The following is a 27,695-nucleotide window of genomic DNA, read 5'->3' as shown; positions in this document are numbered from 1 at the left end:
AATGCCTGTCAAACCTCATCTCATTTAATCCTCTCCACAACCCTGAAGTTACCTCCATTTTACAGATTTGGAAACTGAAGTTCAAAGAGGTCAAGGTCACAGAGCCCAGTCTCTCCACTGGGAGACAATCAGGACTAAAATTAATTAGGACTAAAACAGAGAGGAGAGCCTTTCCCCTCTCTCCCATGTTAAGTATTCTCCCTTTCTGGTAGCTACTCAGTGACGAGAACTGTCTTTTCTGAGAGTACTGTGGAGGAACCACCCTGCACAGCACACAACACAAGGGGGAAGCTATAATGGCCTCTGTATTAGAAACAATGCTACTGATAATTGTGCTGAGCAGAGCTTCCCCAGTGAGACATGGAACACATACCTGGGTCTTGATCCCGGTAACCCCATCCTGCCCTGTCATGTGAGAAGGGGCTCATGGTGATGCTCAGGGAATCTCAGAGCCCTGATAGATCAATTTCTTGTGAACCATTTTAGCCACCTGCCCTCAGATACCCCAGAACATTTTTTTGTTTCAATCTACAATCTATTCCTAGGGTCCTTAACCCTGCCTGGAGAAATATCATGTGCCAGTGAGCACTAGAGAAACCAGTAATTAGAAAAATCTGCTAAAATCCATCATGAACTACTGTAAATTCCAAAGCTACCTGGAGCAGAATAGAACCAACAAAACCAAAATGTCTATTTTGGAGGGTTTTTTTCTGCAGGCTGACGAAAGTTGGTGTTAGATGACTATAAGCACCAAATCAAATTGAAGGCCCATTCACTCACTGAGCAAATATTGACTAAATACCTACCATACTCCAGGCACTATCTAGGCACTAGGGAAACAGCAGTTGAATGATACAGTCTAGGGATGCAAAGATACAGGAGACGGTAATGGTCCTCAAGACTTGTGAAGAATATAACATGGTTACAATATGGATCCCTATGAAGGAGATTTGTACAAAGCGCAGTGGGGACAAGGAGAAGGAGCATCCAAGCTGCCAGAAAGGAAGTCAGAACAGGTTATACAGAAAAGACAACATTTGACCTGAGACCTAAAGGACAATTTCCTTATAAATCTTTTATGTCAGGTGGACACTTTGGGGGACAGTGCTCTAGGCAGGAAAATAGCACAAATAAAGGTGAGGGTCAAGAAACAACCTTAGGTAACTGGGTATTACAAAGGATAAAACTAAGACAGGAAGTGGTGAGCAGTGAAGCTTCAAAGGTAAGCAGGCACCTGTATGCCACGTGAGGAAGCCTGGCTCTTATTCTGTAGGCCAGGATTTGATTGGGGATCCATGGGTGATGGTTTCAGGAAATCCATGAACCCATGAAACTGTATGAAAAGTTTTCTGGGCACGGGAATTTCCTTTGGGAGAAGGTCCACAGCTGTCATTTGATTCTTAAGGAGGTCTTTGGCCTAAAAAACAAAAGTTGCAAATGATGGAGACTCTCTGAAGAATTTTGAGAGTGGAGAGACATGACGCTATCTGTATATCAGAAAAGATCACTGGTGGCAATGTGGAGGACGCTGGGATAAGATGGCTCTCTGGCAGCCTAGACAAAATGAGGGCCTAGACTGAGAGAGTGGCATTTGGGACAAAACAGAGACACTGGACAGGAGGCAATGGGGAAAGAGAAGCACAGCACTGTGGTTAGATTTCAAGGTGTTGGAGAAGAAGATGGAAAGGCCCCATGACTGACAGGCAAAGAGTAAGACCGAGGTGCAATTAACTAAGCAGAGGTAAGTTTCGATTCAGGCAGGTAGGGGTGTGGATGATACATTCGTATTTGGAAATGTTGAGCTTGAAGTTCTTGTGGGACACCCATGTGGACTTGGGAGAGATGGTCTCACAAGAATATGTAGAATTAGAATGGGAAAGGCAAGGAATGGAACGCTGAGGAAAACCAACGCTGAGGGAATGGGCAGGGGATGATGGGTTCCATGAAGGAAACTAAGGAGCAGCAAGAAAGGCAAAAGGAAACCCAGGTCTTAGCCATGTCTTGGAAGCCAAAGGGAACAGTTTCGAGAAGTTGTAACACTGCCAAATGCTTCCAATAATCAATCTAAGATAAGAACGGGAAGGTTGGGCTTGCCAAAAGAGGTCACTGGTGAGCACTGCTGTCAAAGCCCACTTCCGCCATCACTAAGGCAAAGTCTCATAAGTCTAGAAGTCTAGGTTCACATCCTCAAACTGAAGGAATCAAAATGGAAAACTCTGTGATGGGAGCAGGCTTCTCAGAAGCTTTAGGAAAAGCCTGCGTGTATGAAAAGAACAAAGTCAGGGTCAATGCAAAGCCATCAGTGCCTTAGTAAGGATAAATCAGTAGGTCAGAACAGAAATGAAACTATTGTTGATTTATTTTCTAGACTTTCACAATGCCTGTGGGCTTGTCTATTGGATACCTACAGTTCTGGAGTATGAATTTGTAATCTTAAGAAATAAGGAAAAAACACTCTACTGAAATTTATAGGTTGGAATGCTGTTTCCTACTCCTAAGCTGAGTAAGGGTAGGGAGAAAAGATTTAAGAAAAACAAATGACTTAAAAGGTTTTAAGTACAAAGTAAACAATAGATGTCAGGTAGGAAATATCCAAATCTATTGGACAGAAGAAAAATCCCACAAGAAAAGAAGATTCTTTCTCTTCTCTCATCCCTTTTTACCTTCTTATCTCAGTCTTGTCAACCTCCAGAGGTCATCCTGCCTCTAAGCTGGACAACTGTTTTCCTAGAAATCAAGTTTTAGGACCCTAATTGTCCCCTATACCTGCATTTCAAACCCCCCAGTTCCCTAGAATTCACCGACCAGGATGTATACACATAACTTATGCTAGGGAGTCCCAGTAATTCTTTGGGCTCTCCTACTTAACATCACTGGCCTATTCTGGCCTCAGACCAGTCCTGGCCAGGATCTCCTTAGCTGTACCATGTTGCCCTAAATAACTCTCTATTCGCAGCTGTCTGACTTATTAGAAGCAAGACGAAGGATAAGATTACAGGCACCACCCAGGGGGTATTCTGGGTACAGCCAGGAGGGGCTCTGGAGAACATCAGAAGCACATACTTTGGAGTTTCTAATTACAGCCTGTAGGCAAGAGGCTTTGGGGAGAACTATGGGTAATGAGTCTCTATGACATGAGATAGAAAAAACTAATAAATGACTTGGTCACTATCTTTTTGAAAGCAGATGTTAGAAAGTTTCTACCTTAATTGAACTTTGAATAGGAAAAAAAAATCCTTTAATTCCAACATGAAAAATAAATGTTAGATCTGAATTACACTTCTGACAAATATGTAATTAATATTATGAATCCTAGAATAGCAATCCAGAGAGGTAATAGAATCCCTGTTCCTGTAATCCTTTAAAAACAGGATAAACATGTATTTGGAATGGACTGCCCATCTGAAGGCAGAGGGCTAGAGCGATGACTGAGATCCTTTCCAGCAGAATAAGCCAATGTTGTGTGGGCAAATGTGGTATGGTTTAGCAGAGCTGGGGCCATTCCTGGACTGGAATTTGTATCTACTCAGCCCAGTTTCTGAGCTCAGGGTGTCTGAAATCTGGCCTCTCTTCTGCTTTAAGAGGTTATTGGCTTTGCTAAGCTCAGGGAATGACAGAGCTGTGGCCTCTGTGGATTTTATAGAACCCAACCTTCACTTTCCCATGTGGCCCACAGCCTCTGGGTTAAAAGTCATTTCTGTGCCCTCTCCCTCGGAGAACTGAAGATCATTAAACCTATCACTGGGCAGGCCGCTACTTTATTTGAGCTGCTCCTTTAGCTGAGACCTCTCAACTCTACTTTGAGTTTTCTGCTTTGCTTCCCTGCCTCCCTTAGTTTCTTCCTGTACCACCTGCTCACATGCACCTGTGATGTTATGTGGCCTCGCAGTGGGATATTTCCCTGGGTACACTGTGCCTGTCACAAGATCCCCTAGGCCTTGGTCCAGCTGGCCCTCCAGAAATCAGCTTATGCTAGCGCCTGCCTCCAAGAATGATCTTCCCTTAAAGCAGGTGATGGTCCCTCTAAAATAAGAGGGTTTCTGTGCTCAGGATCAGAAGCTGAAAGGGCTCTGCTGCTCTTAGACCCAAGTTAAATCCTAGCTCTCTCTCTCTCCCTCTGTCTCTTTTTTTTTTTCCTCTTTCCCTCTCCAGAGAGCCCTTCTTTTTCATAAATTCTTAACTTTGTATGCCTCACTTGGATTTTTAGCAGGCTCTTCTTGCTTCACTTAATCCAATTTCACAGGCCACCCTACCAAGGTTTTAGGATCAACACTCAAGAGTTTATGGAGCATGGGATTCTTTCCAGGAGAGAGCAGAGAAGCAATAGAAAAGCGAGGTCAGCCTCAAGTAGGGCTCTGCATTCCTAATCTGGCCACTCTTCCTGAACTCAGACCTCTGTGCCCCTCTTCCTAAGTGTCCTCATTCTGGCATTCTCATGTTCATAATACATATCACAATTACAATTAAATATACATTAGATAAAAAATATACTTAAAGCCTAGATTTACTAACATATAATGAGGATCATAAGAACAATGTGTAACTTTTTCATTGATGTATCCTTAGTGCCTGCCATCCTGCTTGAAATGCAGGTGCTCAATAACATCCTTTGCATTTAACTAAGGATACGTTTATATAGCACCTACTTTGTACACCAGACACTGTGGAATGAAGAATTCATTCAATGAAGAGTTCAGTCTCTTGAAATCTACCTTCTCTGTGAACTCTTCCCTGGTTAATCCAACCAAAGCCTATCTGTTCATTATAGAAGTGGGTTCTACTTGGTTAGGCACACTTGATTCTTGTTATTTATAAGCCTTACATAAGAATTCCAGTAATGTATGCTATCTTTTCTCCTAAAACTATAAGTTTCCAAAGGAAATTAACTTCTTCACAACATACAAGGCAGGGCTCTAAGCAAAGTGGGTGATTAACACAAAGTTTAGGAAGCCTACAGAGAGTGGTGCAGAGTGAAGGGGAGACTGGCTGAAATCTCTTTCCTTCTCTATTTTTCTCAGCACAGTCTCCATGTCCTGGTATCCCTCTCAAAGAGATTCTGAAGGTAGATTTCAACGTATTATAAATTACAATATACAAGATCATCAGGAGAAAAAAAAATCACACATTCCCTATCTCCCACTTCGTTTTTCCATATACCTGATTTCCCTGACTTCCAGGCTTCTGGGACTCAACCCAGAAAGGGGTTCTCTCTGGCTTTGCTTTCTGCCCCCGCCCCCACCTCGCCCCATGGGTCTGTACCGATTAACTGCTGCTATTCCTGCTTATGCAAGGGACAAAGGAATGGAAGAAGAGGAAAGGCCAGAGAAAACTAAGCATGAAGCAGAACTGTGCCCAGTAGAAGGAAATGTGCTGTAGGAGTGTGGTGCCGGACCCTGGTTGGTGCAGAAACTCTACGTACCTCAGAGGTAACACCTGAAGATCTAGCTAGGGCCCACCAAATACCAATTTCTGCATCTCCCCCTTTCCCCACCTACATTTTCTATGTATTTGAAGTGAATCCACCTACTGCTTTCTCAGCAAGTTTATCTCTTTAGTCTCTTTCTTCCTAGTGATGCTTGAGAAAACACCAGTCTTTTAGGTACCAAAGGAACAAAATGGTCCCAAATCTTCAGAGAAACTTGGAAAGAAGTTTTATGAAGATTTGAGTAAATTAAAGTAGAGGAAATAATATCCAGAAGCACTTGGGGACTTAGACCTGACAGAGATTCTCGGGAAAGCCCAGGATTCCAGTGTGAATCTACAGCAGGAGGACATTAAGGACAGTTCTATTCTACAGGCTAAGGGAGTTAAGAAACTCAAAAGGGCCTACCAGCCATGGTTTTTTTGTCCCTCCCCAAGCAGGGCCTTCCTCCTTACCTTGGGCATCTCCACCAGAGGTTAACACGGCGATGGCTTTGCCAATCCCCAGGGTTTTGGCTGCATGGTGCTCTTCATGGGTCATGATCCACTCTAGAATTGAAGAGCACGATCAGTTAAGACACAGGTGGATTGAGGTGCTCAGGAAATGGCTCTGTTAGACTGGCTAGAGCCACCTCAGTCAGGCTCTCCTACTATACTAAGTCTGAGCTTTGCAGCCTGGATGTTTTGGACTTCTTCCAGAAGAGAGCCACGCCCCCACAAACTGACAAGCTGAAATGTCACAGTAATCAAACCCAAGACTGCAAAGGTCCTGGCTAATCCCTCCCACCTGAATTGGAGTCTATTTGGAGAACAAGCTAAGGTCAAGGGGAAGGGCAGTTGACTGAACAGAAATGAGAAAAGAAGGAGGAAAGTTAAGGTGGCCTCAAGGATTCCTCCTTTTAATGAAGGGAAGGGCTGCTGCAGACGGTAGGAATCGGCTGAGGTTTGGGGCACTGATGAGAACCAGCCAAGTGGAAGCAGAAAAGTGAGGGAAGGCAGGGTTATGGTGAAGATTAGGGTTTCGTTTTATGGAATTGGGCTAAGCTGGAACTGGGGTTTGAGGTTTTACATGCACATTTGAGCCTGCACAAAACGATGGTTCAGGCTCAGGAATGGTTAAAGACATTCCATGCCTTCTCCCATCGCTCTCAGGCTTCCTGCCTCCTGAGCCTCTCTTGACTCATCTTCAGGCCTTGCCCTTCACACTACATGCTATCAAATGGGAAGAACAACACAGAATCATAGCCAGATATACATAGATTATGTACACACGCCATGTGAACACCTTCGTATTTTTGTCTTTAGGGCTTATCTCTCTCAAAGGAACACACAAGACATACTTTTGTGTCTATAAAATGTCAAAGGAGTCATCACTCTACCAGTTATCCAGGTTAAAATCTAATTTTTAAATTGATCTCCTCCTTACTCTGAGAGTCAAAAGTTACCAAGTTCTATTCTTCTCCCTTACTATCTTCCCTTATCCTCCCTTATTTGCGATCCTCAGCGCCTCTCTCCACCTGAATTGCCTACTACAATAGCTGGTCTCCGTTTGTGTTTCCCTTCTCCACTCTACAAGAGACATAGAATAAACCTCCATGGGTAGGTCATAGGACCCTGAGGATGCATTCATTTGAACTGGGCCAAATCACTTGAACCGGGGCTGATGACCTTTATGCACAGCTCATGTTTCTGCTGTGAATCTGAGGAAATCAGGGTAGCCACTGATAAAGACACAGGTCACATAAACACACAAATCTGCATACATACCAATAAAGTACATGCAATGAGACACTCGTGAAGACATACAAACATAAACATATATAGCGTTATTATGGGACACAGATTCACAGACATACTACATATAATCCATTCTGATGGATGAAGTCCAAATTCTTGAGTTGGCATTCAAAGCTTCCATGATCTAGCCCTTGCCAAAGCTTGAACCTTTGTTCCCATGAATTTTCTGTCCCATCATCACCTGAACATTACTTTGCTCCTTCCCATTTGTGTACCTGGGCACACTGCATCCCTCATCCAGAAGGCCACCTTGGCCCTTTCACAGATATCCCATTCCATCATTTAAGGCCAGGCCTAGCTGCAACCCTATGAATATTAAGACTATTAACTCTTCCTGATTACCATAGGAGGGATTCTTTGTGGACCTCCTCTAATCACATATTGTCTGGTATTAGATCATTCATTTAGCACTTAATTACTACTTTATATGGTATTTAAATTGCTTCTTATATATTGACAATAAGGTTGGACTGGATCAGGAGTCAACAAACTACAGAGCACAGGCCAAATCCAGCCCTTTTTTGGTTTTGTATGGCAGCAAACAAAGAAAGGTTTTTACATTTTTATTTTTCTTTAAGAAACTTTTTTTTAGAGAGAGAGACAGAGAGAGAGAATATCTCATACAGGCTCCACATTCAGCAAGGAGTCTGATGCAGGGCTTGATCCTACAACCCTGGGATCATGACCTGAGCCAAAATGAAGAGTCAGATGCTCAACTGACTAAGCCACCCAGGTGCCCCAGATTTTTACATTTTTAAATGGTTTAAAAAACCATTTCAGGACATGTGAAAATTACATGAAATTCAAATTTCAGTGTCCATACCATTCTCATTCTTTCACACATTATCCTATGGCTGCTTCTGTGCTACAACAGAGTAGATTATAGTGACAGAGACCAGATAGCCTGCAAAGACTAAAATATTTACTATCTGGCTTTTTACAGAAAGTTTGCAGACCCCTGGATAGATGACTGCTACGAGCCACTTTCCCTAACTAGACTGAACAATCCTCCAGGGAGGGATCACGTTCATTTTTTTAAAACTTTCCCACAGCTTAACCAAAGCCTGGTGAAGTCCATGCACATAACAGTTCAATAAATCCTTGTTGAAGGCATTAGTGAACTGACGGAACAATACAAGACGCACATAGACCTATGAAAGCTTTTATTTAGTACACTTGGATACAGACAGCTCCATATTCTATTTCTAATGCATAGAGATACAAATAGGACTTAAGAAAGCATATAGTGACAGTGAAAGGAATGTAATAAACATATGGATACAGACACTCTCCTATTAACTGGAGTGTTCATGTCCAAATTTCTGCTGTTCTCAAGAAAAAAAAAAAAAAAGACTAAGTAACTGGTGCAAATAAGAAGGCAAACATTTGGAAACGAAAGAACAAAACATGAGTATGCTGATCCCATTTTCCTTGAGTTTTTTCTTCTCATTCACTCTGGGAGCTCATCACTGACAAAACCACACAGGGATCTGCCACCCATGGAGTTTCCAGTGAGGGAGAGAATTCACCATTAACAAGGGGGAAGGTTAGGAGTGCTGACCTGCAAAAAAGAACCTTCTCCTGTATCTCTAAACCAGTTATAAGAGGCACAGGACACAGAAATGCACGCAGATTCATATATAAGCAACCTTTAGAGATCCACAGTGACACACACATAGAAACACACAGACATAAAACCTAAATATAAAATCACATGTGTGAAGATAAGCAGGAGGGAGGGATAAATACAGGGAGGCAACATCCTAGGTGCACTGATTTGAACTGGCAGAGTGCCTAGGGTAGGAGTGAGGCAGCCAGGGGTAACGAGGTCCGAGCACCACCCACCCATCCCTGATTCCCAGGGGCGGGGGCTGTGCGTGCTAGCGGAGGGAAATGAACCGAAGGGCTAGGATTCTTCACGGCTCCCCTACCCATCCCCCCTCTTCGCTCCAGCTTCTGATGCCATACCACCTCTTCTTTTCCCGTCCGCTCCTTCCAGTTCTCCCCAGCGCCTCCTCCCAGCACGGTCATCCCCACCTCGCTCTCGGCTTTCCCCCGCGGTCTTTACTCAAGGGCCCCTCTTGCCTTTTAGTCTTAGCTCTCCTCCGCCACGGCTTCCTTGCAGACTGTCCTTGGGGAAGGGGGAGGGGAGCTTGGAGAACGCGGGGAGGAGCCAGGTGGAGGCAACAAGGGAGGGGAAAGAGGAGAGGCTTCCCAACCTCCACTAGCTGATGCTGGCCCGGAGGCTCCGCCTCCTCCTGCTCCTCTTTCTCTACCCCTCCCTCCTCCTCCCAAGGACAGCTCAGATATGGCATCAGCTTCTCCTCACTCCCCAGAAGGTTCTTGGGTCCCCATCTCTGTCTCGGGAGCCATCAGCTCCTGTACATAGTGGGAATCAGAAATTATTTAGTTGCCTCTCATGTTGTCTGCCGAGACAACTGTTTCCTAGCCAGACTGAGACTCCTTGCATTCAAACATCCTCAACAACTAATAATAAACCTCCCCCTCTGGCCTTATGCATTATCTCACACCTCTGTCACTCTTTGAACAAGCATTCGTGGAAAGTCTTTGCGCCAGGTTTTGTATTAGGTGCTGAGGATGAAAAGATAAATGAAATAGAGTCCCTGCCCTGGAGGAACATTGAACACCGGTATTTTCTGTAGAGGGACGCCAAAAACTCCTTTTATATTTATGTACCTTTCTCTGAGAAAATACAGGGCTACAAAGCAAACAGTGTCCGTGGAGGCAACATGGGGCAAGAACTCCCAGAGCTAAGGGTGCATCCTTTCCTCAGATCCTCTTTACTCTTTCCACTTCACCCAGGTCTTTGTTGCAATGCCTCTCCACAGGCATCTCTCCTCTCCTGACTTCCTATGCCCTCCCTCTTGCTTACTTTTTTTCTGCCCCTGCATATTCTGGCTGCAAACAATAAGAATAAAGATAAAACCACTGGAATACACAAAAGTAACTTTTGTGATGTAAATGTTACCATCCAAAGACAGCCTAAAGAATGGAAGAAAATATCTGCAAATCATATATGTGATAACAGATGGATAGGTATCCAGAATATATAAATAACTCTTGCCACTCAATAATAAAAAAAGATAATAACCTTGGGGCACCTGGATGGCTTAGTCGGGTTGAGAATCTGACTCTTGATTTTGGCTCAGGTCATGATCTCACAGTTCATGAGTCTGAGCCCCCCCTCACTGATGGTGAGGAGCTTGCTTGGAATTCCCTCTCTCTCTCTCTCTCTTTCTCTCTCTCTGCCCCTCCTGCATGCACACACTCTTTCTGTCTCTCAAAATAAATAAACAAAAAAATTTTTAAAAGATAATAACCCAATTCAGAAATGGGCAAAAGGTCTGAACAGATACCTGACCGGTAAAGATACACAGATGGCAAATAATCATATAAAATGATGCCCAGCATCGTATGTCATCCGGGAACTGCAAATTAAAACAGAGACGTACTACTACATATTGTTAGACTGGCTAACATCAAAAAAATTAATAATAAACCTGATAGTACCAAAAGCTGACAAGAATGTGGAGCACCAGGAACTCTTATTTTTTGTTGGTGGGAATGCAAAATGGTACAGTCACTTTAAAAGACAATTTGGCAGTTCCTTACAAAGCTAAATAGAGCCTTACTGTATGATCCAGCAATCACATTTCTCTAAGTATTTACCCAAATGAGTTGAAAACTACATCCACACAAAAACCTGCACACAAATGTTCATAAGAGCTTATTCATAGTTGCCCAAAACTGGAAGTAACCAAAATGTCCCTCAAAAGGTGAATGGATAAACTGTGATGTATCAATTCAATGGAATAGTATTCAGCAAGAAAAAGAAATGACCTATGAAGCCAAGAAAAGATATAGAGGAAACTTAAATACATATTGCTTAGTCAAAGAAACCTGTCTGAAAAGGTTACATACTATATGTTTCCAACTAAGTAACATTCTTGCAAAGGTAAAACTAGAGAGAGAGTAAAAATATCAATGGTTTTCAAGGGCTTAGAGTAGAGAGGGAATGATAAATATGTAGAGCACAGGGGGTTTTTAGGCCAGTAAACCTATTCTGTATGATGCTATAATGCTGGATACATGACATGGCATATTTGTCAAAACTCATAGAACTTCACAACACCAAGAGTGAACTTTAACATAAACTATGGACTCTAATCAATAATAATGTATCAATATTGGCTCATCAACTGTAACAAATGTACCTCACTAAGTAGTAATAATAAATGGAAACTGACCACAGGAGAGGAAACTCTGTGTGCAAACTGCTCAACTTTCTGTAAGACTAAAACTTCTGTAACAAACAAAGTCTACCAATTTAAAAAACATATTCTGTTCAGTGAAATATCTAATAAAATTGTAATATTAAAAAACAAAAAATGGGCAAGGGTTTAGACATTTTTCTAAATAAAATATACAAATAACCAATAAACATATGAAAAGATGTTCAACATCGCTAATCACTAGGGAAATGCAAATCAAAACCACAATGAAATTCCACTTCACATCTATTAGGATGACTATTTTTAAAAAAGGAAAATAACAAGTATTGGAGAGGATGTGGAGAAAGTGGAACTCTTGTGTCTTGCAGGTACAAGTGTAAAGTGATGTCACTATGGAAAACAGCTTTCCAGTTCCTCATATTAAACAGAGTTACTATATGACCCAGCAATTACACTCCTAGGTATATACCCAAGGAAAATGAGCACATATGCACACACACACACACACGCACACACACACAGGCACACACACACATGCACACACACACAAATGTGTACACCAGTGGTCATGGCAGCATTATTCATAATAGGCAAAAAGTGGAAACAGGCCAAATGTCTCCAGTGATGAATGAATACATAAAATGTGGCATATCCATATAATAGAATATTACTTGCCAATAAAAAGAATGAAGTACGGATACCCTGCAACCATAAAAACATTATGCTGAGTAAAAGAAGCTAACACAAAAGACCTCATAGTATATGATACCATTCATATGAAATAGGCAAATTTATAGAAACAGGAAGCAGATTAGCAGTTGCCTAGCACTATGGGGAAATGAGGAGTGACTGCTGATGAACACGAGATGTCTTTTGCATGTGATGGAAATGTCCTAAACTTAAAGTGACTGCAAAACTCTATGAACATAGTATATACCATTGAATTGTACGCTTTCATTTTAATGAAGTTGAGCTTATCAATTGTAGTTGGCCCTTGAGTCATGTGGCCCCTATGCAATCAAAAATCTGTGTATAAATTTTGAATCCCAAAAAAACTTAATTGCAGTTCACCCTTGAACAACATGGGTTAGAACTGCATGGGTCTACTTGCGCATAGTTAATAGTTACTACTGTTAGTAGTTAACTTTTGGGGGAGTCAAAAGTTATACGCAGATTTTCAACTGCATAAGGGGTTGGTGTCCTTAAGCCCTGTGTTGTTCAAGAGTCAACTGTACTAATAGCCTACTGTTGACTGGAAGCCTTACCAATAATGTAAATAGTTGATTAATACATATTTTGTATATTATACGTATTATACTGTATTCTTATAATAACGTGGGCTAGAGAAAAGATTATTAAGGAAGTCATAAGAAAAATACATTTATAGTACTGTACTGTAAAAAAAAACACAAACCTGTGTATAAGTAAGTGGATTCACACATTTCAAACCTGTGTTGGTCAAGGGTCAACTGAATTTCCTTCATGAATAATGTCTTCGGTATTGTATGTTAAAAGTCATCACCATACCCAAGGTCACCTAGGTTTTGTCCTATGTTATCTTCCAGTAGTTGTATATTTTTTCATTTTATATTTAAGTCTATGATCCATTTGTAATTAGTTTTTGTAAAGGGCATAAAGTCTGTGTCTAGATTCACTTTTTTGCACATGGATGTCCAGTTGTTCCATCATCTTTTGTTGAAGAGACTATCTTTGCTCAATTGTACTGCCTTGACTCCTATGTGAAAGATCAATTGATTATATTCATGAGGGTCTATTTTTGGGCCCTCTATTCTGTTCCACTGATCTAGTTGTCAATACTTTGACCAATATCACAATGTCTTGATTAGCTTCACAGTAAATCTTGAAGGTGGGTAGGGTCTGTCCTCCAACTTTGTTCTTCTCATTCAATATCATGTTGGCTATTCTGGGTCTTTTGTCTCTTCATATAAAGTTCAGAATCAGTATGTTGATACCCATAAAATTACTTGCTGGAATTTTGATTGGGATTGCATTTAATCTATATATTAAGTTGGGAAGAACTGACATCTAGACAATATTGAGTTTTCCTATCTGTGAACATGGAATATTTCTCTATTCAGTTCTTCTTTTATTTCATTCACCAGAGTTTCTAAAATTTTCCTCATAAAGATAATGTATATATTTTGTTAGCTTTATCCCTAAGTATTTCATTTTGGGAGTGCTAATGTAAATGGTAGTGTGTTTTTAACTTCAAATTCCATTTTTTCATTGTTAGTATACAGGAAAACAATTGACTTTTGCATATTAACCTCCATCCTATAACCTTCCTATAATCACTGATTAGTTCCAGGAGTTTTTGTTAATTCTTTGAGATTTCCTGTGCAAACAATCATATCACCCGTGAACAAAGACAGTTTTATGTCTTCCTTCTCAATCAGTACACTTTTTATTAGCTTTTCTTGACTTGTTGCATTAGCTAAGACTTCTAGTACAACGTTGAAAAGGAGTAATGAGAGGAAACATCTTTGCCTTGTACCTTATCTTAGTGGGAAAGCTTCAAGTTTCTCAATATTAAGTATGATGTTAACTTTAAGTTTCCACTGATATTCGTTATCAAGTTGAGACAGTTCTCCTATAATCCTAGTTTACTGAAAATTTTTATTATGAATGGGTGTTGGATTTTGTCATATGCTATTTTTGTATTTATTGATATGATCATGTGATTTTTCTATTTTGATCTGTTTATGTGATGAATTATAGTAATTAATTTTGAAGTGTTGAACCAGCCTTGAATACCTGTGATAAATTACTCTTGATCATGGTATATAATTCTTTTTATACTTTTTTGGATTCAATTTGCTAATTAATTGATTTTCAAATGTTAAACCAGATCAAATGGCTCTTGATCATGGTATATAATTCTTTTTATACTTTATTGAATTCAATTTGATAATATTTTATTGAGGATTTTTACATCTATGTTCATAAGAGATGTTGATCTGTAGTCTTCTTTTCTTTTAATATCTTTGTCTGGTTTGGGTATTATGGTAATGCTGACCTCGTCGAATAAGTTAAATGTATTCCCTCTGCTTCTATCTTCTGAAAGAGATTATAGAAAACTGGCAAAATTTCTTCCTTAAATGTTTTATAGAATGCACCAGGAATCTATCTGGGCCTGGTGCTTTTTTGAAAAGTTATTTATTAGTTCAATTTCTTTAACAGATTTATGCCTATTTGGGTCATCTGTTTCTTCTTGTGTGAGATTTGGCACATTGTATCTTTCAAGGAATTGGTCTATTTCATTTAGGTTATCAAATTTGTGGGCACAGAGTTGTTCATAATATTCTTTTGTTGTCCTTTTAATTTCCCTGGAATCTGTAGTGATGTCCCTCTTTTATTTCTGATAGTAGTAATTTGTGTCCTCTCTTTTTTCCCCTTAGCCTGTTTAAGTCTTACTGATTTTATTGATGTTTTCAAAGACCCAGCTTATGGTTTCATTGATTTTTTATTTTCAATTTTATTGATTTCTGCTCTAATTCTTATTATCTCTTTTTTTCTGCTTACTTTGGATTTAATTTGGTCTTCTCTTATAGTTTCCCAAGTTGGAAACTTCAGTAATTGCTTTTAGACCTTTTTTTCTTATATATGCACTCAATACTATAAATTTCCCTTTAAGCACTGCTCCCACTACATCCAACAGATTTTGGTAAGTTGTGTTTTAATTTTCATTTTGTTCAAAATATTTTCAAATTTTTCTTGAGATTTCTTCTTTAATCTATGTGTTATTTATGTGTTGTTTAGTCCCCATGTATTCAGGATTTCCAGTTTTCTATTATTGGTTTCTAGTTTGATTCCATTATGGTCTGAAAACAAACATTGTAGAATTTCTGTTCTTTCAGTTAAGGTATGTTTTATGGCCCAGAATGTGGTCTATCTTGGTGAATGTTCCATGTGAGCTTGAGAAAAATGTGTATTCTGCTGCTGTTGGATGAACTGTTGATGTCATTTATATCCATTTGATAGATGGTGTTGTTAAGTTCAACTATGTCTTTACCTATTCCCTGTCTGCTGAATCTGTCCCTTTCAGAAAGAAGAGTGTTGAAGTCTCCAATTCTGATAGTGGATCTATTTCTCCTTTCACTTCTATCAGCTTTTGCCTCAAGTAGTTTAATGCTGTGTTGTTAGGTGCATATACATTAAGAAGTTATATCTTATTGGAGAATTGACCCCTTTATCATTATGCAATGCCCTTCTTTATATTTGATAACTTTTTTTACTTTGAAGTCTGCTCTGTCTGAAATTAATAGAGCTATTGCTCCTTTTTAAAACTAGCGTTTGCATGATATATTTTTCTCCCTCTACCTTTAATCTATGTGTATCTTTATATTTATGGTGGTTTTCTTATAGTTAACACATAGTTGGGGCATGTTTTCGATTAACTCTGACAATACATTAATTGATGCATTTAGACCATTGACACTCAAAGTGATTATTGACATAGTTGGGTCAATATCTACCACATTCATTTCTGTTTTCTATTTATTGCCCTTGTTCTTTGTTCCTATTTTTGTCTTCTACTCTTTTTCTGCCTTTTGTGGTTTTAACTGAGCAGTCTATATCATTCCATTCTCCTTTATTAGCATATCAGTAATGCTTTTTTACTTTTTCAGTGGCTGCCCTAGAGTTTGCAATATTTATGTACAACTAAACTAAGTCCACTTTCAAATAGCACTATACCACTTCACGAGTGGTATGAATACCTAAAATAACAAAATAATCCTAATTCCTTTCTCCTATCCCTTGTACCATTGCTGTCATTCATTTCAGTTATATATAAATATACATAAGCATATACAGTTGACCTTTGAGTAACACTGGTTTAAATTGTGCAGGTCCACTTATATGCAGATTTTTTACAGTACCATAAATGGATTTTTTATTCCTTATGATTTGCTTTTTTTTCTTATGATTTTCTTAATAACACTATCTTTTCCCTAGCTCACTTTATTGTGAGAATATAATATATATAACATACAAAATATGTTAATTGACCATTTATGTTATTAGTAAGACTTCCAGTCAACAGTAGGCTATTAGTAGTTAAGTTTTGGGGCAATAAAAAGTTATACATAGATTTTCAACTGTGCCCTTAACCCCCAAATTAGCAACAAATTCCCTCAATTAGTCTGAGAAAGTCTATTTCTTCACTTTTAAACAAGAGTTTTGCAGGGTACAGAATTCTGGTTCTGATTTATTCTCTCTACATTTCAAATGTTTCACTTCACTCTCTTCCTGGTTTCATAGTTTCTGAGAAGAGGTCAGATGTAATTCTTATCTTTGCTCTTCTATAGGTAAGGTGTTTTTTTTCTTTGGCTTCTGGTACTTTTTCTTTATCTTTGATTTTCTGTAATTTGAAAATAATATACCTAGGTGTAGGAGCTTGACTTTATTTATTTATTTATTTATTTATTTATTTATTTATTTATTTTGCATATTGCTGAGCTTCCTGGATCTGTGGTTTGATGTCTGACATTAATTTGGAGAAATTATCAATCATTATTGATTCAAATATTTCTTCTGTTCCTTTCTCTCTTTCTTTTCTCCCTCTGGTATTCTGATTATGTGTATGTTACATCTGTTGTAGTTGTACCACAGTCATTGGGTATTCTGTTATATGTTCTTCAGTCTTCATTCTCTCTCTCTCTCTCTCTCTCTCTCTCTTTTGGTTTTTGAGAATTGTATTGATATATCCTCTAGTTCAGAGACTCTCCTCAGCCATGTTCAGTTTACCAATACAAAAGGCATTCTTCATTTCTGTTATAGTGTTTTTTTTTTTTTTAATTTCTGGCATTTGGGAGGGGGTGGTTTTTCTTAGGATTTCCATCTGTCTGCTTACATTACTTCTCTGTTTTGCATGCTATTTTATTCATTACGGTCCTTAGTACATTAGTCATAGGTTTTTAAAATTCCTAGTCTGCTAATGCCAACATCCCTGCCATGTTTGGTTTTGATGTTTGCTCTGTCTTTTCAAATTGTGTTTTTTGCCTTTTTATATGCCTGTAATTTTTTCTTGATAGCCAGACATGATGTAATGGGTAAAAAGAAGTGCTGTAAATAGGCCTTTAGTAATGTGGTGGTAAGATGTGGTGAGGAAAGGAAGCATTCTATAGTCTTATGATTACATTTCAGCTTATGCCTCTAGACTGTGAACTTCACAAGCATTTCTCAGGTTTTTCTCCCTTTAGGTGGGACAGGATGGCTAGAATGGGCTAGAGTTGGGTATTTCTCCTCCTCAGGTCAGTTAGGCCCTGGTTAACTAGTTTCCTCTGAAGGCAGGGCTTGTTAACAGGAAAAGAATGCTCTCATGTATTTCAAATGTTTCCTTTTCTCCTCGCCCTGTTGGAAGCTCCAGGGGATTTTTCTGATATTGCTGTGAGAATCTAATTGAGCTCCTGAAAGTAAATCTCACAATATTATGGGGACTCCCTTTGACTGGGTCCCCCTGTAGTTTTTAACTCTCGGAATTCTACACTGAGCCTCCAACAACTTGTTACCCCATCACTGGTTCCGAGAAGACTTCCGCTCATGGGTCTCTGCTCTAGGAACCTGTGATTAACTCTACTTGTCTATCTGTCTCTCCAACTTTGGGGCTAGCAGTTTCCTATGAATCCAAGAAGAACTGTTAATATTTCAGTCTTTTTACTTTTACTTATTACTTATTGATGTGGTGATGACTTCCAAGCTACTTACATGAGGAATGAGAAGTTGGAATTCCAAAGTCCAAATTATATACTTTAAGTAGGTGAATTTTAAGATATGTGGACTATATCTCAATAAAGATGTCAAAGTTTTGGGAAAGGAAAAGCTGGAAAAGTTCCCCCTACATTCTGGAGTTTCTAACTTTAACATAAAGATTGAAATTTGAGAAGAAATCCATTCCTGCATCCTTCTACCAAATACCAACTCTTTACTTATTTGTTTGCTTGTTTTTTAATTGTTTATTTGTTTTTGGGGGGAGAGACAGAGAGACAGAGAATAAGCAGGAGAGAGGCAGAGAGAGAAGGAGACACATAATCCGAAGCAGGCTCCAGGCTCTGAGCTGTCAGGACAGAATCTAATGCAGGGCTCAAGCTCATGAACCATGAGATGATGACCTGAGCCAAAGTCAGATGCTCAACTGACTGAGCCACCTAGGCACCTTTCAACTCTTTTTTTAAAAAAATATTTTATTATTAGGGGTGCCTGGGTGGCTCAGTCGGTCCAGCGTCCGACTTCGGCTCAGGTCATGATCTCGTGGTCTGTGAGTTTGAGCCCCGCTTCGGGCTCTGTGCTGACAGCTCAGAGCCTGGAGCCTGCTTCAGATTCTGTGTCTCCCTCTCTCTCCGCCCCTCCCCCTCTCATGCTCTGTCTTTCTCTCTGTCAAAAATAAATAAACATTAAAAAAATAAAAAAACCCTTTATTTTTAAGTAATTTCTATATCCAATGTGGGGCTCAAACTTACAACCCCAAGATCAAGAGTCACATGCTCTACCAACTGAGCCAGCCAAGTGCCCCTACCCAAAACCAACTCTTAAGTCTTCATTGAAAGTGTTCTTAATGAATTACTGTATTAATTAGTCTACCTTAACTAGGTGAAAGCAAGGAAATGTCACTGTTACTTATAGTCTTATCCCAAGACACTTGATCCTTTAGACTCCTTTTTCTGTCCAGGGATCAATCATGCCCAGGAGTTTCTGGAAAACTATGTAAGCACAAATCAAGGAAATACTATCTCAAAAGGCACGTAGGGAACTTTCAGGTCAGTTGGGGGAGGGAGTGCCAGAACAGAAGCATTTTCTCAGAAGTACTTAGGCCTTGCTTATGGACATCTTAGTGCAATCTCCAAACTTGAAGATGTTATTTTCTGAGAATTATGCTAGTAAAAACCAACACAAAATAGAGATAGCTAATGGGAAAAACAGATATTGAGAAGTAGCTATAAATGTCTTCCACTTTTAAAAATGACTTTAATTAATTAATTAAGAGTGTGTGCAAGCAGAGGAGGGGCATAGAGGGCAAGAGAGAATCCCAAGCAGGCTCCACACTGTCAGCTCATAGCTAGAATCAAGAACCATCCAGGTGCCCCTATAGAAATGTCTTCCTAATAAGAATCTTGAGAAATCCCTATTCATTATTAATTCATACATTCAACAAACATTTATTGAGGACTCATTATATGCTAGCCACTGTGCCAGGTAATGAGTTATAATAAACTCTTACGAGTTTAAATCTGGAGGGACTATCAAAGGTTCACAGGAAGTTTAAATTTCACTGGACCTGGGATATAATTAAAGAAATAAATAATCCAACTAATAATTATAATGTATCAAATCCTTATGACATGAATATATTAGTTGAGGGTAAATGAATTAAGAGAAAATAGAAACTGGATAGTAAGAATTCGGCACTGTTTATTTGTACTGCTCCTGAGTAAAACACTAAGGGATACAAATATTCCAGCATTAGAGAGATGGATGAGATAATGAAACAGTGATTAGCTCTTTAAAAATAGATTTTCTTATCAGGAGACTATAGATGCTGGAGAGGATGTGGAGAAACCGGAACCCTCTTGCACTGTTGGTGGGAATGCAAATTGGTGCAGCCACTCTGGAAAACAGTGTGGAGGTTCCTCAGAAAATTAAAAATAGACCTACCCTATGACCCAGCAATAGCACTGCTAGGAATTTACCCAAGGGATACAGGAGCACTGATGCATAGGGGCACTTGTACCCCCAATGTTTATCGCAGCACTCTCAACAATAGCCAAATTATGGAAAGAGCCTAAATGTCCATCAACTGATGAATGGATAAAGAAACTGTGGTTTATATACACAATGGAGTACTACGTGGCAATGAGAAAGAATGAAATATGGCCTTTTGTAGCAACGTGGATGGAACTGGAGAGTGTGATGCTAAGTGAAATAAGCCATACAGAGAAAGACAGATACCATATGTTTTCACTCTTATGTGGATCCTGAGAAACTTAACAGAAACCCATTGGGGAGAGGAAGGAAAAAAACAAAAGAGGTTAGAGTGGGAGAGAGCCAAAGCATAAGAGACTCTTAAAAACTGAGAACAAACTGAGGGTTGATGGGGGGTGGGAGGGAGGGGAGGGTGGGTGATGGGTATTGTGGAGGGCACCTTTTGGGATGAGCACTGGGTGTTGTATGGAAACCAATTTGACAATAAATTTCATATATTGAAAAAATAAAAAATAAAATAAAATAAAAATAGATTTTCTTTAATTTTAATCCTAAATTCCAAGACCATACGTTTCACTTTTACCTACTTTTCTGTTTATCAACCAACTTTTAAATTTCAAATATAGTTTCTAAGGAATGTGAACAACTTGTAAAGGGTATTTTAGCTGGCTATGGTTGATCTATCTTACATATCAAAATTTGGATACATAATTTTATGGTAGATTGATGATGGGAGAGAATTTTGAATCTGGGCAGTTGTAGGAAATATGACATATGTCCAACCCTCATCCCTCTAATGGGGGAGGCTGAGAAGCATCCCTCAGAACAGGTACATGAAGCCTACAGGTAAACACAGTATGGTGGCTAAGGAAGAGGGGGTTGAGGAAGAGGTCTAAACATTGCCATACAAACTAGGGTGCCTAAGAAAAGTGTCAGGAGTAAATTGCACAGCTTATTAGAGTTTAGGACCAGGAATTACAAGAGCAAAGCAGCAAGTTAGATAGACAAAAAAGAGATGAGACCAACAAATTCTCCAGGCAAACAAACTAAGCCAGCTGCTGAATTTGAACTCATTCCAAGATTACTTTCATTGCTGGTGTGGTTTAATGGGGCTGAAGAAGGATACCCTGGACTCTTCCTCTAAAGAAGAAAGCTGAAATGTCCTCGGTTTGTACTGGGGCCCTCTGATAGGCTTCTCAAGGGGGCCTATGCCTGTTCTAATGATTTACATAACTAGGGGACTGGTGGAAATCTAGAACTTTGTCCAAACTATAATCAGCTTTATTCAGTTGTTGAGGTTGGTAGATAAAATTCAGAATTTAGAGGACTTGGCAGACAATGAGGGGGAAAAAAAGGACTGAACCCAAAAGAAGGTCAGCTGGACTGAGAAGCCCATGTGCTTAAAATCCACTATTTCTTCTTTCTTGTACTATCTGGTGGTGGTCTACCTGTTTTCAGCATGTCAGGAAAAGCTAATATGCATATAGAAATGCCAAATGATATCTCACCTCATATGTCATGCCTTGGTAACAAACAATGAAAGGCATATTCTTTGTATTAATTTTCAGAGAACAGGAAGGTATTTAGAAGGTCCTCTTGGACTTCACAGAACTCTCCAGATACCAGTTAGCTACTGAGATGTTGGCATGAAGTCTAGGCAGAGAGTAGGTGCAAAAATTATAGTTACTATAAAAGAAGGCATTCTGGAGGAGAGAAGTGTCCAAATATGTTTAAAGACAATTATGCAACACCTAGATAGGAAGGGCACTTCAATAAACCAGCTGAAGTATTCTAAAGTATGTGGTTCATATGCCCTGACCATTAGCTCTGCTAAGTAGTGGGTAGGTAAATGAAGATATAGAAAGCTTTGGACAGTACCCTCCAAACCAGTATAAAGCTAGACATTATTACCAGAGAGTTGAGTAGATCATGAAGACAGAACATCTCTTTGACAATGATTACCTAACGCTGGCACAGATTGGGGGGGGGGGCAATAAAGAGGATGATGTATGCCATACTCATGAGCCCATTCATTGCCACAAGGATGGTGTCATGACTATGGAATGGGTACAGATCTACATTTAGACCACTGTGATGAGATGATGAAGATGATGTTAAGGATGCTAGTAATGGTGTACCAGGACATTTGGGAATGAGAAGTAGGTATGGCAGTTGTCCAGGTATGACTCTAACCCAGAAGAATAAGAAATAGCATTACTCTAGGTTTCACACATTCAGTCAGCAAATACTGAGCACCTATTACATGATAGGCACTGTTCTAGACTCAAGGGGATCCAGGATGGAAAAAAAAAAAAAAAAAAGATCTGTCCTCATGGAGCTTACATTCTAGTGAGGAAAACAGATAATAAACAAATTAATCAAGTAGTGATAAGTGCTTTGAAGAAAAATAAAGCAGAGCAAAGAAGCAGAGTGACAGGGGCACCTGGGTGGCTCTGTCAGTTGGTTTTGGCTCAGGTCATGATCTCGTGGTTTGTGAGTTCGAGCCCTGTGTTGGGCTCTGTGCTGGCAATGTGGAGCCTGCTTGGGATTCTCTCTCTCTCTGTCTCCCTCTCTGCCAATTCCCTGCTGTACACCTGCTCCCTCTTAAATAAGTAAACTTAAAAAAAAGAAGAAGCAGAGTGACAAAGGTGCTATGTTACATAGGGTGGACTGGAAAAACCTTGCTGAGATGACTACAAAACTCCTAGATCTCATCTAGTAATTATCTGTTTCCTTCCACCAGAATGGAAAACTCCTTAAGGAGAGACCCTGGGCATAGACAGTAAACCACTGTCTGCACTGAAGAGTCATCTTTGGCTCTGGCTGGGAGAGGATGACTCCTGGAGACAGAGCAGCCGCCACCAGCCACTGATACTAATGTTTCTGATGTAGGGCACTGGTTTAAGACAATGCCAGTCTAGCAGATTCAGCATCATCTGGATATTTGTCAGAAATGCAAATTCTTGGGGCTGACCTGGAACCTACTGAATCAAAAACTCTAGGGGTGGGGTCTCAGCAATGTGGTTTAACAAACCCTCCAGGTATTCTGATGCACGATAAAGTTTGAGAACAATTGTTCCAAGTGTGGAGGTCTGAGAACACCATCACTTGAAAAATGAACTTACATGCCAAAAAGGCTTGAATAGGTCCTATGAAGTCATTTTCACCAACTACTATCAAATTCTTGGGAAAGCTAGCTCAGGAAAGAAGTCACAGGTGTCCAGATGACCCCTACTATAGGCTGAAGGCACTAACTTCAAGCCTTGATTAAGGCAGAGGAAAATAAACTCTTCAGCTAAGATATGTAGCCTCAAGCTTAGACCAGATAAACTTTTTCTTTCCTTAAAGAGGTAAGCTTTGGGGGGGGGGCAGTATCAGAACAGAGAAGACAAATAATAATTACATAAGACAATCCTGGGAGTCTTCCACTTCAGATCTACTAATACCTCATCAAGCATGTGAAAGGGTTAGATGTTTTAGTAAGCACTATATTCCAAGGAATATATATTTAGTTCTTAAATCTATTTATCTGGGTTGACTTGAGAGGCAGTTTGATAGGGGACCACCCAGAGTAGGGTGGCCTAAGAGGATGCATGAGATTTTCTCTATTAATCAATAAAAGATGGGGGGAAAAAAGTGTTCCACAGGTCTAATGGTATCCTTGCATATTTGGCTGAAAGAAGAGAATTTGTATGGCTATTTTCTTACTTAATGATCTTCCCAATTCAGTTTACATTTGAAGAGCCCTGAGAGTTTCAGCTTCATGAAAACTTAAGTTCTCTGCAGCTGGTCCTAGAAGGTTGGGACCAGATCAATGTTGAATGGCAACTAGTTGAGACTAAGATGATCTTTATAGAGGCAGAACCCCCACTGATTTTCCTTCAACAAGGGTACAGGTTCTTGGGTCACTTATAACATGGCATCTGTATATGGAGAATCTTGTGTCTGATGCAGAAAACAGTATAACCTGCTTGGAAGAAACTTTGGCTATGGTGACATCTTTACGTATCAGTTGCATTCACAGTGTTGGAGAAACTTTGCATCCTGGTCTGCATAAACCAGGGCGTGAGCGGGTTTGACGGTCTCACTGTTAAAAGAACAGAATGGTGGGGGGAACCTGGGCAATGCTGGTGACAGATAGCCTAACTAAAGTGAGGAATCTGGTAGTAGGGTCTTACCCTTCCAAGGAGAAGTGGTAACACAGGGGCAGATGGGTGTAACACAACTATCTTGGCATGCTCCCTCATTTGCAGCCCGATACGTAATCATCTCAGGAGTCACAGGTTACTAAGGCCGGCTGTCCATCAGTGAACAGGAGTGGTATATGCAGAGGAGAGGGTCTAGGTCTAGTGGGCAGCTGGATCCGCTGGACCAGAGTCTGGCCCACAAAGCTACCTGCTGCCCATGAGCCATTCTGCTGGAGATGATGGTCTTACACTCTCGGCTCCCCGGGAATTCTAACCACCATTCTTTGTAAAGGTTAGGGCCTAGGTGAGTCACTCCTTTGCTGTGCCCCAGTGTGGGAACCAATGGCTTCCCTATGTTAGGAACTGACCCGCTAAAGGCCAGAAACACACACACACACACACACACACACACACACACAGCCTGCCTCATCATAGTACAGGCAGAGCTGTCTATTCTAATGTGCAGGGATTTGGAGAAAATAGTAACTGCAGCTGCTTCCCTGCCAAGTGTGAGATTAGAAACAAAATGTGTTCCATTTTTCTTCAGGATTAGAGCTCAGCATGTCCACATATAGCTTCACTTGGGGCAAGAAGCTGACCATCCTAGAAGGAGTCCCTATGCATTCTTCAGGCTGGCAGCGGCAGCAGCAGCAGCAGCAGAGGGACGCCAGGCCAGGTTTTGGGGGTGTTTTGGCATCAGTAGCTCTGGGCTCACCTCTGCCAACCATGCTATTTGATGGCATGATTTCCTCACTCATGCCCTACGTGAGGAATGGAGCAAGGCAGTGACATTTCCCATCCCACCAGATCCGGTGACCACTCTTGCCCCCTCCAATTCATCTTCAACCCAGGGGCCAGACCTGTCACTCTTCAGTGATTTGACCTAGAAGGCATAGCATGATTTGGCTCTTATACTATCCTTATAGTTCACTCTCCAGCTACTCTTCCCTCACCCAAGTTCTACTGGTCTTCTCTATTCCTCTAATGAGCCAAACTCCTTCTCAACTCAGATTCTACTGTCCTCTTTCCCAAAAAGCTTTTCTACCCCCTCTTCCTGGCTAAGTCACACTCATCTTTCAGGACTTCCTTAGAAAAGGTGTTTCCAACCTCTCAGGCCAGGTTAGGTGCCCTGTTTTTACATCCTGTGATATTATTGTTTTCCATGGTACTAGGACCATTCGAATAATCCCGCTGTGTGTGATTATGTGATTACTTCTTACTCCCACAAGACTAAAACTTCATGCAAGTAGGCAACGTACTTGTTTTGTTTGCTGCTTTATTCCCAGTGCCAACTATAGTGCCGGACATAGTATGCGCTCGACCAATTTTCTTGGAAGGAATAAAAAGAAGGAGGGAAGTAGAGAAGGAGGAAGAAAAGGAGGAAGGGAAGAAGGAAGGAAGGAAACAAAGGGAAGCAGGCAGGGAGAGAGGCAGATAAGGAGGAACAGAGGTCCCAATATTGATTCTTCATCTCCAGTGGGAAAGCTGGAAGGATTCACTGTAGCTCTTACCTGGGGTCTCAGTGCTTAAAGGCAGAAGTTAACATCAGAATTTTTTTCCATGGGATAATGCTGAGTTCAAACCACAGAAGCAGGTCCAAATGAGCCATCAGAGCTAAGGGGGTCTGAAGCGAGTATTAGGTATAGAGCAAAATGAGAATGAGAAAAGTAGGGAAGATAAGGGAATAAGAAATAATCTATACAAATTCAAGGAACTGTAGGACAAGGCCACCAGCTGGGCTTATTTCTTATACCTAACAGCTGTTTATGGATGGGCAAAGCAAGTCTGATTAAAGGGACACAGACCCCACATCGTTGTCATATATAGATACATATTACTCCAAAGTCTTCATAAGTTGATATTCTTGTGTATAAACCATTTTCTTGTGAGTATGGTTAACTCTAGGTTCACTTATGAGACTGAATTAAGCTATAGTTTATGCATTTCAAAGCTTAGGACTGGCTCTTGGACCATAGTGCCCTGCCTACATGGTGCCCTGCTAGAGTTCAGTGAAGCTCTGCCTAAGCAGTCAGTTGGTCCCTCCCTTCCCTACATCTCTGTGGCATCCTCTTTTGAAATTCAACATTTTGAACCAAAGGTATCCAGCCCTTCACTTACTTACTTCACTTACTCACTCACTCATTTCGAACCAAAGGTATCAAGCACTTCACTTACTCACTTACTCAAAACTATCAAGCTCTTCACTTAACTCCCTTCTTGATCAGAGGCTCCTGGGGGAAAGGGAAAATGCTAGTTTGTGTTCACAGCTATTGAGCCTAGAATAATGACTTTGAATAGCAACTGCTCAAAAGATTATTGGATAAATGCTGCAATATATTTCACAGGTGCTGAGAGTAATTATTCCAATGAATTTAAGTTCTTGAGGAAGATCACTTTAGACTTGAATTTCTTCCTGAAATAGAAGGAGTTGGACTAAATAATCTGGACTAAATAATCTGTCAAACCGTAAACTATTAGAAAAATGACAAGGTTATGTCTTATATGTATAATTTGTACAATGTCTCTATCATTTCTAGTCTATTTTGGGGCACATGTGGGAATGCAATGTTTGCAGTGAACTGACTCCAATATAGATGTATTTCATTTGAGAGGAAACCTAGGGATGTGTTTCCAATGTTTCATATAAATTGTGAGTTACACACTATTTCAAATATACAACAGTGGGGCTCCTGGGTGGCTCAGTCGGTTGAGCGTCCAACTTCGGCTCAGGTCATGATCTCGCGGTCCGTGAGTTTGAGCCCCGCGTCGGGCTCTGTGCTGACGGCTCGGAGCCTGAAGCCTGTTTCAGATTCTGTATCTCCCTCTCTCTGACCCTCCCCCATTCATGCTCTGTCTCTCTCTGTCTCAAAAATAAAGGTTAAAAAAAAAATTAAAATATACAACAGAAATTTGTTACTAAATGGATTCCCAAGGTGAGTATTTTTTACAATATTTGGAATCACTTTGCAATATAATAACTCCTTTATATAATCCATTGAGTTTCACATTTTTACATATCCAGGTTGCTAATAATAGTATAAACTAGATTAGTGCCTTACAGTTATGAGCCAGTTGAATTACTATTGACTAAATTAAGGTGTTCTTCATAGAGAGAACTGTCCCTCTTTCTAGTTTCCCAGATGATCTCCTACTTTCTCTATGTCCCCTACACACACACACACACACACACACACACTTTCTCCCTTGTGTCTTAATTCATATTTCAAATTTGGTAGTTGTATCCTAATTTATAATGTATGCATAAACTTCATTTTCCAACACTCCTTTCCACCTCTCCCCACCCCCTTGTTTAACT

General features: G+C 40.2%; 1 protein-coding gene across 7 annotated transcripts in view; it reads right to left on the bottom strand.

Annotated features, from left to right (window-relative positions):
• The window catches only part of PFKM (phosphofructokinase, muscle), a 44,959-nt gene that overhangs the window by 14,375 nt on the left and 2,889 nt on the right, over positions 1 to 27,695 (bottom strand). For 6 of the 7 annotated variants that reach the window (XM_042992180.1, XM_015539474.2, XM_042992176.1 and 3 more), the window contains one exon: positions 5,878 to 5,970. In XM_042992180.1, coding sequence (XP_042848114.1) covers positions 5,878 to 5,970 — 93 coding nt within the window. Of the gene's footprint in view, positions 1 to 5,877; positions 5,971 to 9,303; positions 9,384 to 27,695 lie in introns of those variants that run through there. The other variant, XM_007072947.3, reaches the window with a different exon arrangement.

The sequence above is a fragment of the Panthera tigris genome, chromosome B4, assembly GCF_018350195.1.
Source record: "Panthera tigris isolate Pti1 chromosome B4, P.tigris_Pti1_mat1.1, whole genome shotgun sequence".
Classification (NCBI taxonomy): Eukaryota; Metazoa; Chordata; class Mammalia; order Carnivora; family Felidae; genus Panthera; species Panthera tigris.
The sequence above is the reverse complement of the archived record's forward strand: the minus strand, read 5'-3'. Positions and strand labels throughout refer to the sequence as shown.